This window comes from Bactrocera dorsalis, chromosome 6, assembly GCF_023373825.1.
Source record: "Bactrocera dorsalis isolate Fly_Bdor chromosome 6, ASM2337382v1, whole genome shotgun sequence".
NCBI lineage: Eukaryota > Metazoa > Arthropoda > Insecta > Diptera > Tephritidae > Bactrocera > Bactrocera dorsalis.
The window spans coordinates 40,346,498-40,359,404 of NC_064308.1; the positions used below are offsets into that span (position 1 = coordinate 40,346,498).

The 12,907-nt window shown below is 39.5% G+C and overlaps 1 protein-coding gene and 1 long non-coding RNA gene across 7 annotated transcripts; one reads left to right on the plus strand and one right to left on the minus strand.

Annotated features, from left to right (window-relative positions):
• Positions 1–7,691: 7,691 nt before the first annotated feature.
• On the plus strand, positions 7,692–12,299 carry LOC125779564 (uncharacterized). 5 transcript variants are annotated; one of them, XR_007423324.1, is made up of 5 exons: positions 7,692–7,853; positions 7,917–8,290; positions 8,343–8,445; positions 8,501–8,693; positions 12,147–12,299. It is a non-coding gene; the product is annotated as an uncharacterized LOC125779564 (long non-coding RNA). The 5 variants fall into 5 exon arrangements; XR_007423323.1 differs by lacking the exon at positions 12,147–12,299 and adding an exon at positions 8,777–9,063; XR_007423325.1 differs by lacking the exon at positions 12,147–12,299 and having other exon boundaries at positions 7,700–7,853; positions 7,917–7,952; positions 8,032–8,290; positions 8,501–9,063.
• LOC125779536 (uncharacterized) lies at positions 11,467–12,888 on the minus strand. 2 transcript variants are annotated; one of them, XM_049460902.1, is made up of 3 exons: positions 12,509–12,888; positions 12,350–12,450; positions 11,467–12,245 (listed from the first exon to the last, which is right to left on the minus strand). In XM_049460902.1, the coding sequence occupies exons 1-3, from the start codon at positions 12,592–12,594 to the stop codon at positions 12,052–12,054; spliced, it is 381 nt and encodes a 126-aa protein (XP_049316859.1). In that variant the 5' UTR covers positions 12,595–12,888; the 3' UTR covers positions 11,467–12,051. The 2 variants fall into 2 exon arrangements, with proteins under 2 accessions (XP_049316859.1, XP_049316858.1); XM_049460901.1 differs by having other exon boundaries at positions 11,467–12,248.
• Between the last annotated feature and the right edge of the window lie 19 nt (positions 12,889–12,907).

A 12,907-nucleotide genomic window follows, 5' to 3' on the forward strand; every position in this document is an offset into this window, starting at 1 on the left:
CAGAGCTAGAGTGTTTTTATTCATATGGACAACATTACCTAGCCAGCGTAGCCGCTGTCTTTTAATTCGCTGAACTATGTCAATGTCGTCATATATCTCATCTCATACACCTCATCGTTCCATCGAATGCGATATTTGCCGTGGCCAATGCGCAAAAGACCATAAATCTTTCGCAGAACTTTTCTCTAGAAAACTTGTAACGTCGACTCATCAGTTGATGTTATCGTCCAAGCCTCTGCACCATATAGCAGTACGGGAATAATGAGCGACTTATAAAGGTTGGCTTTTGTTCGTCCAGAGAGGACTTTACTTTTCAATTGCCTACCCATTGGATTTCCAGGCTGACATTGTTGGTGGTGTTTATGCTAGTTCCCAAATATACGAAACTGTCTAGAACTTCAAAGTTATGACTGGCAGCTGTGACGTGAGAGTCAAGTCGCGAGTGCGACGACAAGAGATGTTTCGTCTTGCCCTCGTTCACTGTCAGACCCATTTGCTTTGCTTCCTTGTCCAGTCTGGAGAAAGCAGAATTAACGGCGCGGGTGTTGAGACCGATGATATCAATATCATCGGCATACGCCAGCAGCTGTACACTCTTATAAAAGATTGTACCTGCTCGATTCAGTTCTGCAGCTCTAATAATTTTCTCCAACAGCAGATTGAAAAAGTCGCACGATAGGGAGTCGCCTTGTCTGAAACCTCGTTTGGTATCGAACGGCTCGGAGAGGTCCTTCCCGATCCTGACGGAGCTTTTGGTGTTGCTCAACGTCAGTTTACACAGCCGTATTAGTTTTGCGGAGATACCAAATTCAGACATCGCGGCATAAAGGCGGCTCCTTTTCGTGCTGTCGAAAGCAGCTTTGAAATCGACCAACAGGTGGTGTGTGTCGATTCTTTCACGGGTCTTTTCCAAGGTTTGGCGCATTCCGGTCGGTTGTTGATTTGCTAGGTCTGAAGCCACACTGATAAGGTGCAATCAGTTTGTTGACGGTGGGTTTTAATCTTTCACACAATACGCTCGATAAAAGGTTATACGCGAGGTTGAAGAGGCTTATCCCACGGTAGTTTTCGCAGATTGTGGGGTCTCCCTTTTTGTGGATTGGGCAGAGCACGCTTAAATTCCAATGGTGGGACTTGCCTTCGTCCGACCATATTTTACAAAGAAGCTGATACATGCTCCCTATCAGCTCTTTGCCGCCGTGTTTGAACAGCTTGTGAAAACTAAATATCTATACAGAATTTAGTCCACACAACCCATAAAGATACACCCCATTGTTCACAACACAACGGGAAAACACCGCCACTTCTAGCAACATAAGAAGATTGAGAAACCAGACATGCAGATGAAATGACAACAAGAATGCATACGCAACGGTAAAAACACGCCACGCAAACAATACAACGGGATAGCCACTAGGGTGGGCCGATTCCGGACTTTTTTCGATTCGGGATTTCTAATAGTGCGACAAAGTTGCCTTAGTACTTCCTGATTCCAATGCAACTTTTTGTTTTGAGATCGGATTGCATTTTCAACCCCAACTCCGGCCTTGAAATTTCGGAAGTCCGCCTAAAATCGTGAAATTGTCTACCTAGCGTATGAAATACGCATCTCATGGCAAAATGTATAAAACAAAAGTTATTTGTCACGTCATTTGCTACCGAAATGGTATATGTGATCATGGCCGTAGGACGAACCGTTCCCGAGATACGAGTGAAAAGGCGGCGCTCCACAGCGCAAGGTGAAAATCGGCTTGCGGCCACACTTCTTGACGTTGATTTCGCCGAGTGTTATCACTTACATTCATTCACCTACGCCAAAGGACACGTTCGGACTGGTCTCCACAGAAATATTTTTTCATCGAGTTCCTTCACTCTAGTCGGTGATTTCGCCGAGTTCTATCACTTACATACATTCATTTCCCTGCGCCATACGACACGTTCGGACTGGTCTCCACATAAATATTTTTTCATCGAGTTTCTTCACTTATATTCTCTCAACAGAACACAGAACTCAAAATGTCTGTATCTAAATTAAAATTTAGACAGAAATGTCCTGTGTTTGGCATATATCCGTACAATCTCTCTGAGACCCAGTTACCTACTTACCAGGATGTTTTTTTGTGTTATCAGTTTGAAAGATTTCGTATAGGGCGACTCCGAGGCGACAACTATGAACCTAGGAGTAAAGAGGTTACAGAAATAGTTGCAAAAAAGGTTGAAAATACTTTCAAAAAGTCATCTATTCTGATAGTTTCACACACCAGAGTTGTACAAATGCTCACCACTTCCATAAGAAATTTCTGACTCTAAAACAAATGTTTTTAAGGAACCCAATAGGTTTGAGCTCTAAAAGAGACGACTTTGTCTCTTCTGCCGGAAAATTATTTGACATCGCTGCTTGTAAATGCATTTATTTTTCTTCTTGCACTTTTCCAAAGGAAAGGAAAGTTCCTATCAATGAACAACCATTTCTCTTGGACCAGAGAACCAGAAGAATTGGTCGCATTGGAAGTGTTGATCTACCTGAAAAAAAAATTACAAAGAAAAATGAACGTAAAGAAAAGCTTTCAAAACGTCATTCAACATCAACACTTAAAAGAAAAGTATCAGCTAGAACACGTGACCATTCAGATCAGCCAGACTCTCATACAGACGACAACAATGTAGGTGCGTCCCACATGGATTCTTCCAAAAACGATGCTGATGATGAATTTTCTCTTCCATCCTCTAAAACCAAACAAAACACACTAGCATTAGAACACACTGCTTTAGCTGCCCAAAGATTTGGAGTAAGTGATAGAGCAGCGGCCTTGATTGTTTCATCGGCTTTTCTGGATGCGAAAAAAGCAGGTTTGATAACAGAGGATCAGGCTAGCTTTGTCACTGACAAATGCAAGATTAGTCGGGCAGAAAAAAGTGTTGGAGTTAAGCTCCAAAACACCGAAAGTATTGACTCTGTATATGGGCTGTATTGTGACTGCCGCAAAGACAATACACTTACACAAGTCAGTGAAGGTGAAAAGTACTACCGCGACACTGTCAAAGAGGAAGACATTTCTCTTATAGCGGAACCTGGTTGTCATTACTTTGGCCACGTCACCTCTCCTTCCGGGTCAGCTAAGAATGAGACGCAACCTATATGGCAACATTTACAGGACAATTCAGTTGATGTGGAACATCTAGAAGTTGTCGGTGCTGATGGCACCAACACGAACACAGGTTGGAAAGGTGGAATCATTAGGAAACTAGAAGAAAGAATAGGTAGGCCATTACAGTGGGTTGTTTGTCTTCTAATTTCAACGAACTTCCATTTCGTGCTCTTTTCGAACACATAGATGGTGTCTCAAAGAGTCCAAATACATTCTCTGGCGACAAGGTAAACTGCTCCCTGATTGTGAGAAGTTGCCTGTTGTCAAATTTGAAAGTTTTCCACATTGCCAATTACCTTCTGAGGTTATTAATGCGACCCAACTTAGCACAGACCAAGCTTATCTCTATAAAATATCAGAAGCTGTTATTTCCGGTCAATGTTCCTCAGATTTAGCGTCGATGCATCCAGGTAACATGTAAAAATCTCGCTGGCTCACCTGTGCAAATAGAATTCTGAGATTATACATTTCTACTGACAAACCAACAAAGGAAATAAAGATTTTGGTCAAGTACATACTTACAGTTTACTCACCTTTGTGGTTCTCAATAAGATTCAACAGTTAAATCAAAGATGGCTCGCGCCATCTCTATGCTGCAATTCAAAGGTCGAGATACTTACCTGCTAAACTGCGCAAGCTTGTCTATTCATCCATTCAACAGAATGCCTTCTTTGCTCTTCCAGAAAACATTCCCCTTAGTATGATGCTTGACGAACGGATAGAAGTCAGAAAGTTGGCCCTTGACCGTCTTCTGGCGGCCAGAGAAGCAGAGTCTGACACTGTAAATGGAAGAGTTAGATGTAATAAAGAGCCAAAGCTAATAATCATTACGATATGTTTAACTGGAAGACTATTACTCTGACTGTTCCGCCAGTTCTTTGTTCAGTTTTTAACGAAGAACTCATAAAAGGGCTGTCGGGAGACACTGCAGATGTATGGAAATTTAGTGAATTCCCCTCTCGCACCGTGGCAGTTGAGAGAACCGTCAAACTGCTGACAGAGGCATCTTCTAAAGTTATTGGCCCCGAAGAGCAGCCACCTCCACGCGGTGGGTTCTGGGTGACCAATACAGGTTAGCTGAGAGCTGCAACAGTTTTCACCTTGCGCTGTGGCGCGCTGCCTTTTCGCTCGTATCTCGGGAACGGTTCGTCCTACGGCCATGATCACAGATACCATTTCGGTAGCAAATAACGTGACAAAGGCCGGAGTTGGGGTTGAAGATACAATCCGATCTCAAAACAAAAAGTTGCATTGGAATCAGGAAGTACTAAGGCAACTTTTCCGCACTATTAGAAATCCCGAATCGAAAAAAGTCCGGAATCGACCCACCCTAATAACCACGGAGACGGAAAACTCAGACAAGCTGACGAAACAACAACAAGCATACATACGCAGCGGTAAAACCACGCCACTGCCAGCAACATACGCCGTCCCAGCAACATATTGCGAATGTGTTAGCACGCAGCACAGGCTTGGTGGGGAGTTAGATGGCCGATGATCAGTCAGTCAGCTCGGGACTGTGACAGCGTACACACGTTCAGCATCAGACTACGCAGTGAGTTTATCCTCTAGCTAGTCTTGATACCCTGACTTTTGAACGCCGTCTGTTAAGGGTGAGCCTGATAGTGAGTTGATCCTCTGATCAACTCAACCTTTAACATTGCGGTCGCTAACGCAGTCTTCGTGATCCGGGTCATTGCAGCCTACACGAGCGCCGGCAGAAGTAGCCGAACGTAGTCGTCGTAGCACGCGAGCATCAACGTGTACGCCAGGACACCGTCATTGAAGCCTATACGAGCGCCGGCAGAAATAGTCGAGCGTGGCCGTCGTGGTACAGAGCAGCCATTCGTTTAGCACCCAGGAGCGCAGCAGAGCGGGAAACGGTATTGCCCTAACGGACCACACTGAACGGTTACCCTGACAGCACTTTCCTCGGGCGACAACATTACAACGCGGGCGAAAATTTTGTAACTTATAAAACAAAATAAAGTACGATTCGCAGAAGAGCCCCAATGTTTACAAATTTATTATAACGAACCCTGGAAAACAGCTTCGTTACACGTTTTATTGCTTTCAGGCACTTAATTGCTATTCGAACTTCTTCATGGTCGGGCAATGGAACGTCTCCATCGTCTTCGATTGGGGAATCGGGTTCGCCTTCTCCTGGTGTTGTACGTTCACTGCCATTCAGCAGGCTGGCCGCATTTTTTCGTAGAATTTTCGATCATTACCCCTGTCGGCCAGCTTATTAAGCTCTTCATACTCACGCATTTCGGCTTTTTTCTTTTTCTGTCTGCAAATGCGTCTCGCTTCCCTTTTCAACTCTCGGTATCTATCCCATCCCGCACTTGTTGTGGTCGATCGTTATAGCAGAAACAGCCAAAAACGTAGAATCGTGGCCCGTGTCAGCTGATACGACCTATCTTATGGGCGCACAATCTAAGTGAACAGCGAAAAATGCTACTCTCTTCTCTATTTGCCGTAGGAATCCACGGCTTTTTGGTTTTTGCCATAGAAACGTGTCAGCTGATTGCTCTCTCACAACGCAGGGTTGCCAATCTCGATATACTGTAGTAACTATAAAAGTTGTCTTCAATATGTTTGAAATTTTTTTAAAATAACTCAAAATCAGAGTCGAACGCTATTATTTATAAATATATAAACTTTTTTTAATACTTGCCTGTTTTGATATTTTATATTATGAAAAATTGTAATTGAAAACTTAGATGTGTACAAAACTATATATGCGTATTGAGTAATGGCAACATTGTTCAAATGGAAACAAACAAAGATGGCTGATTTCTACGTTTTTACGACGGGCTCAACTTTTAACACATTTTGCTCGCTAAGGAAGGAAGGTAGTAGCGTTTTTGGCTGTTTCTGCTATAACGTTGCGAGGTAGGCAGCCAGTTTTCTCTCCGCTGCGACACGGCACTCCTGGTCGTACCAGCTGTTTATTTGCATTTCCCGAAAACCACTGGTTTCTGTTGCAGCTGTACGTAAGGAGTTTGAAATGCCGTCCCGTCTCGACGTCGATCCTTTCTTTTGTTTGATGACGTGCATTTTTTTCTGCACAAAGGCGGGTGCGAATCTTGGCTGCAACAGGATAGTGGTCCGAGTCGATGTTAGGACCTCGGAGCTTACGCACATTTAGAACACTGGAGACGTGTCTTCCGTCTATCACAACATGATTGATCTGGTTGGTGGCTTTTCGATCCGGAGACAGCTAGGTAGCTTGATGAATTTTTTTGTGCTGGAATCTAGTAGTCTGGGGGGATTTCTTTTCCGAGGCTCGCCTTCAAACGGATGTTCTTAGACTACCCAGAGGATACTTGGTCAAAGACCGGAAGTCGTGAGCTGCTTGAGCCATATGTAAAAAAATCGTTTCTGGGTGCTCCCAAATGAATGGCGATCAGAGAACTTTCCTCACTTGGGTGAACTTCTACACAACACTCCATCCTCCTTGCAGAATCTACTGATATATAAACAGCTGATTCGGTCAATTTATTGTAAATGACTATTTTTTATGACTATTGTGAGTTGGGGCACCTTCTGCATTTATTCTTAGCAAATAAAACTGTAACAAATCTTTGTTATTTAAATAGAAATTATAAAATCTATTTAAAACTTACCTTCCTTGTGCCGTGGCACCAAGTGGATAATTCTGCAATTCGTGCACCGGGGTTCGGGCTTTGCAAGAGCAAGAGAATACCCCCATTGTTTTGTATTTTACGTGACGATGTGTACATTATTATATCGTCACCTGAAACGCAAAATAACGTATCATCAAAAAATTCCAAATTGAGTGTCTTATTGATTACGCTTAACTACTTCAAATAACATACATAATACTAAATATGTTCAATATTTTCAGGTTCTGCGCTCAGATATAAACCAGTTTTAACCAATATTAAAATTTGTTCACTCATGTTCCAATTTATTTCGTGTTTCATTCATGTAACTGTAAATTTCCGAAAATGTTACCATGACTGAAAGAAACACAATGACGACTTCAAATTTTGTTCGTTCTGCGCATCTACGTCACGGTTGACCAACGTCAATCAGCTGATTTTCAGTTGTTTATTTTTCTTTGCATTAAGAAGAAATTTTGTATTGCAGGCATACAAAAACATGAATATCATCAATCGATATAAGTGAATATTTTATAGTGAACATTTATCTACATATTCATTTAATTGTATTTTCATTGTAGTTATTATTTAATTTTGTCTCTTTGCTGTATTTGTTTCAACCATATACATCTATGCAAATAAAAAGATTGAATATTTTATGACCAAGTATCAATTAATTTATTGTCTTATTTTATTTTTTTTTGCTATACATATGGTCAATTAAGTTTTTATTTAATATCTTGTTCAGACCGAAAATTTAAAAGATTAGATTACATGTAAGCATTTCATAACCCAAAAGAGTTCTTACTGCCGTTGGTGATTTATAAATCAGATATTTTTGACATTCGGCCATAAACATCAAAGTATTTATTAAAGGAAAACATAGTAATGTCGTACCTTGTTATAAAAATTGTCTTCTTTTTTCTAAATTATCTCCGCTCAATGGAAATAATTTGGGAATTGTTTGATTCTAACCGCTTAGCAATGAAACGTTTGCTGTATGAGCACGTAGCACTAAAAATGTGTAGGCTATATAAAGCAAATTCAACAAGGTCTATTTGGATAAACGCAAGTACATACATATATAAATATTGGTATTATAACTTCATTTAATTATAATGTGTATATAATTCAGACTCGTGGCCAAACGTTTTGGGAAGTCGACTGCCAGGTGAATTCAGATGCATTTTTTAAAAAGAACTTCCGAATGAAGCGCAATTATTTCATTAAATTGTGTATTATGTTGAAAGGCTTGGAGAAGAAAAACACTAACTACCGGAAAGCAATTCAATTAGAGAAACGCGTTGCTATTGCATTATATGTTCTTAGCTCTTCTGCAGAATACCTAACAATTGGAAATATGTTCGGAATTGGTAAAAACACTGTCTGCTCCATTCTAATTGATATCTGTCATGTATTTGAAGAAATTCCCAATGAACGAAATTCAATTGCGCGACTAATTAAATGGTTTTGAGTCATTGGGTTTCCCTCAAGTGTTAGGAGCTATAGGTAATAAGTTAAATTTTTTACATTGGAGTATTTATATATTTTTAAGTTCTAGATGGTTGTCATATAGAAGTTCGCCCAGCTGCAGAAGATGCTGTTGACTACTACAGTTACAAAGGCTGGTATTCCAAAGTTCTTTTGGCTTTAGTAGATGCAAGGTAAGTTTTTCATGAAGCTGTTTTAAACACCTAATGTATTTCTTTAACCACATAGCCAACACGAAAATTGTCATAAAAGCGTGCTGCGTTTTGCACAACTTTTTAAATGAGGAAAATGACGAAATTGTGGATTGCAGCATAACAAATCGAAAACGAATCTCGGCAGTTGCCAGAAGACGTCTCTAACATTTGTGGAAATTTCAATCCAAGAGCAGAGGAAATAAGACGAGCGTTCGTTTCGTATTTCGGTGAGTTATTACATTCAAATTTGAAATATTATTAAATCTCAACCGATCCATATTTACATACATATCTCATAATTCAATTCCAGTACAAAAAACAGATATTTATATATATTATGTATCTATATACAGTGACGAGCAATACTGTAACACCCCACAGTGATCCATCCTAAAATGACGTCGTAAACAAAAATAAAGAAGGATTTTAATGATTTATTTTTTGTTTTCAATTAATTGTAGCCTTAGCTTTATTAAAGTAACTAATCATGGTAATTTAATAACAATTCAATATGTTTAAAAGTAATAACGTAAAAAAAGCTCAATGTTACAGTTTTGCATTCGGTGTAATGTTAAAATATAATAATCAAAAAGTTAATATTTGGTCCAAAAACCCTTAGCTTTTTTTAAAGCGTTCAACCGGTTGGGCATATTTTTTGTATATTTCGATACAAAATCGGGGGGTATTGCATTCCAAACCTCTTGAGTCCGCTCCCACAACTCATTTACCCCCTTAGGAGGATTAGGGTACTTCGCCAGCTGCGCCTTGACATGACTCCACAAATTTTCGATTGGATTCATATCCGGTGATTGAGGGGGCCATGTAGGGGTCGAAAATTTTTGACGTTTTATCCAATCTTGTACAAGGCGAGCCGTGTGCTTCGGGTCATTGTCTTGCTGAAAGATAACTTTTTCAGCAGCAAGACCCAAATTTTCGATGATGAAAATTATCTATAAATATAAAACAAACACGGGTTTGTTCGAACACTTATAACTCGAGATCTGCTGAACCAATTTTCACGGTTACTGATTCGTTGGATTTGTCTCCACCCCGAATAGCAGAATACATATTAAAAACAATGAAAACTCGATAAAATTGGATAATTCCAAATAGTAATTTTTTTCTAGGGAAAGCGAACCCAGTTCGATTCGAGTCGACAACAACATAACAAAAAATAACCAATATTTGATTTTTTGAATATTTGAAACGAGAATGACAGATGTACGTCAGATGCATGAACGAGATTCAGATACTACTGGCGCTAATTAAAAAATCATGCAAATAGTCAAATATTAAAATTATTCGAATTATTCGAACTATTCGAATAATGCGAATATACGGGTCGAATCTCGGATCGAATAATTCGGTTCGATTCGCGTCGAATAATTCGACATTTCGAATATTCGCATGCCCCTACTTTTTTCCATACAATTTTTTTCTATTTTCGTTTGTTTTGTTTTTCAATATTTTGATTTGTAAATTATTTAAATAGTTTAATTTCGGTCGCTTGCTTTTTTATTCCGGCTATTGAAAATAAAAATTATTAAAAATTATTCAGAGAAAACTTTACGTGTGTTTCACACAAAGAGGTCAATTGCAGATTGAAATTTGTTACGAAGCCACGAAGAGGTCGGCCTAATATCGGTCGGCGTTCGTTTTGCCATCAAAGTATGGCAGCCCAAGGAAAGGCAAGGCAAGAAGTACTCCCAGGATGCGGTGACATACGTGCGGAGTTATGGATCGCGGTCAATCAGCAAGCGATCATCACAGCACGACTTTTTAAACAACAGTTGCGATGTTTGATTGACTTTATCTTAAAGCAACGTATATATGGTGCTGTTGGATGCTAGATGTATTCTGTTGAGTGGCAAAATAGAGGTTTTAGGCACGCACACATTCTTCTTTGGATGGTGGATGATGGTTACACCAGATCAAATTGATGAAATCATTTCTCCGGAAATTCCTGATGTAGAGGAAGATCCAGTATTATATAAAGTGGTGGAAACCAATATGGTTCATGGACCTTGCGGACACTACAATCCCTTTTCGGTTTGTATGTCTAACAATAAATGCACGAAACAGTATCCATGTGCTTTTCTTTCGGAAACTCAAACTGGAAATGATGGATATCAACTCTATCGGCATCGCTCACCAGATAACAGAGCATTCAGCATTCAACTTAGAAGAGTGAATATCGAAGTTGACAACACATGGATCGTACTATATTCACCATTATTGGCTAATTCATATTCAAAACTCATATCAGTGTTTAGTATTGCAGTTTGGTGAAATCGATAAAATACGTTTGTAAGTACGTCACCAAAGGAAGCAACATGGCGATTATTGGTCTTGAACGATACGGTCGATACGTGAACTGCAATAAAGCGCTTTGTAGGATATTTACTTTTGCAATTCATGAACGTTTTCCGACTGTTGTGCGTCTCGCAGTTAATTTGGAGAATGGGCAAAAGGTGTATTTCAACCCAGAGAATACAGTATAGCCAGTGGAAACATCGCCAGCAACAAAATTAACATTGTCGAGTTTTTTCTCAACTTTCGTCAGTGATCCGTTTGTGAGAACATTGCTCTATTCGGAAATACCTTGATATTATACATGGAATGCATCGTCGAAGAAATAGTTACGCAGAAAGCAAGGCCAACCAGTAGATTGACATCCAGGTGTCTTATGCATTAGGACGAATTTACACAATCCACCCGAAAAACGACGATTGTTTCTACCTTCGGTTGCTATTGATTAATGTACGCGGTTCAACTATATTTGAGTCATTGCTTACTGTGAATGGTTCGATGTGTGCAAGTTTTGGAGAAGTAAGCCAGCAATTATATTTGCTGGAACACGTTAATCACTGGAATGAAAATGAAGTTCGCATACTTTTCGATATAAACATCGACATTGTCAAAGACATTTTACATTGTCTTCGCTAAAAATTGGAAATGGTACAATTTCGGTTGATACTTCCGGTGGTTCGATATCAATTCCATTTTCCTTTTATCAATTCACGAAAGATGAACTCATCACAAAACTACGATTCCTTAAGTGCACGCGTAATGTTAGCTGCCAAAAATACCGATGTTGTTGGCTTAAACTGGAAGGTTCAAAGGCAAATTTCGGCAGACTTGCGCTCATACAAATCGATCGATCGTCTTGACAATGAAGACGACGCCGTGAATTATCCAGTGGTATTTCTTAATTCTTTGGACAGGCTTGGTATGCCACCGCATCATTTGCGTCTTAATGTAGGATCCGTCGTTATTTTGTTTTGCAATCTTCATGCGCCGAATGCATGGGGGAGAATGCTTGATTCTACGAATTCTTTCGAGTTCTAACGATTTTCCATTTCAGTTCAAACGTATTCCGGCATAAATAAGGAAATGCTATGTTTTTCACACGGCCGTGGCGTGCTCACGAGTTGGAAAACCATCTTTTCTGTACACCGGAACAGAAACCAAAAAAACGTTGTTTATAAAGCTGCGTTACATTAAAAAAAAAATTAAATGATAAATTTAACTTTCTTTTCATTTCAAAATACATAATTTCACGCAGGAGAACGGCTGCGGGGTCAGCTAGTTATACATATATAAATCGCTTATAGTCGCCTTTAATAAGTCATCCTTAATTTCCTCCATTATTGTTAACACTGTTTTTTTCTTTTTCACAGCATCGCTTGACGATGGACGTGCGCAACCACGCGACGTTAAGACGCTTAAGAGCGGCGACTCTCCTTCTGTATCGTCCTCAATGTAAATAGGTTCCATGTCTACTGAAAATAGAAGAAACAAATAAAAGTGTAAAGAAACATTCCATAAACGTATTTTATTTTATTATGAATATTGGAATCTACTCCAATGCGCTTAAAACTACCCTCGGCGGAACAAAATCCGCATAGTGCTTGGTGGACCGCCTCATAATATTTCCACCGACTAGGGGAGCCACCCGCTGGACCAATTTTCTGCTTTTCTTGTCTAAAAATAAAAAAAAAAATATTTAATTTATATGTTTACCTCATAATTTATTACTTACCTGTATTTTTTGGTAAAATTGTGCAACTTAATTTTAATCTCAGTGGACGTATATTCGTGTCCAGCCAAAAACATCGTAGAAGACATTTCTTCGTATATGTGGTTATTTTTTTCGCGTTGACCCCAGATCTGGCGTGTTTTGTTGCCATACCTCTATTAAGTAGGCCTCGGCAGCCTCACTCTACATAACTCGTTTCTTTTTAATAGTTTTTTCTATATTTTTTTTTACTTTGTACTGTGATTTGTAATCAACGAAAATTTTGTTTTATTTTTTTGTCTTCTTTGTCTGTTAGTTTTAAATTCTGACAGTTTATAGTGTTAAAATCAGCTGAAATTAAACAAATTTGACCAACAGATGGCGCAAAATCAGAGTCGCACAGAGAGATTTAGCGTTGGTCTG

Coding starts and splice junctions, on each gene's coding strand:
- LOC125779536 (XM_049460901.1), bottom strand. CDS start 12,594: ATGTCTTCTACGATGTTTTTGGCTGGACACGAATATACGTCCACTGAG. Junction 12,451..12,508: donor AATTTTACCAAAAAATACAG/GTAAGTAATAAA, acceptor TTTTATTTTTAG/ACAAGAAAAGCAGAAAATTG. Junction 12,249..12,349: donor CGGATTTTGTTCCGCCGAGG/GTAGTTTTAAGC, acceptor TTCTATTTTCAG/TAGACATGGAACCTATTTAC.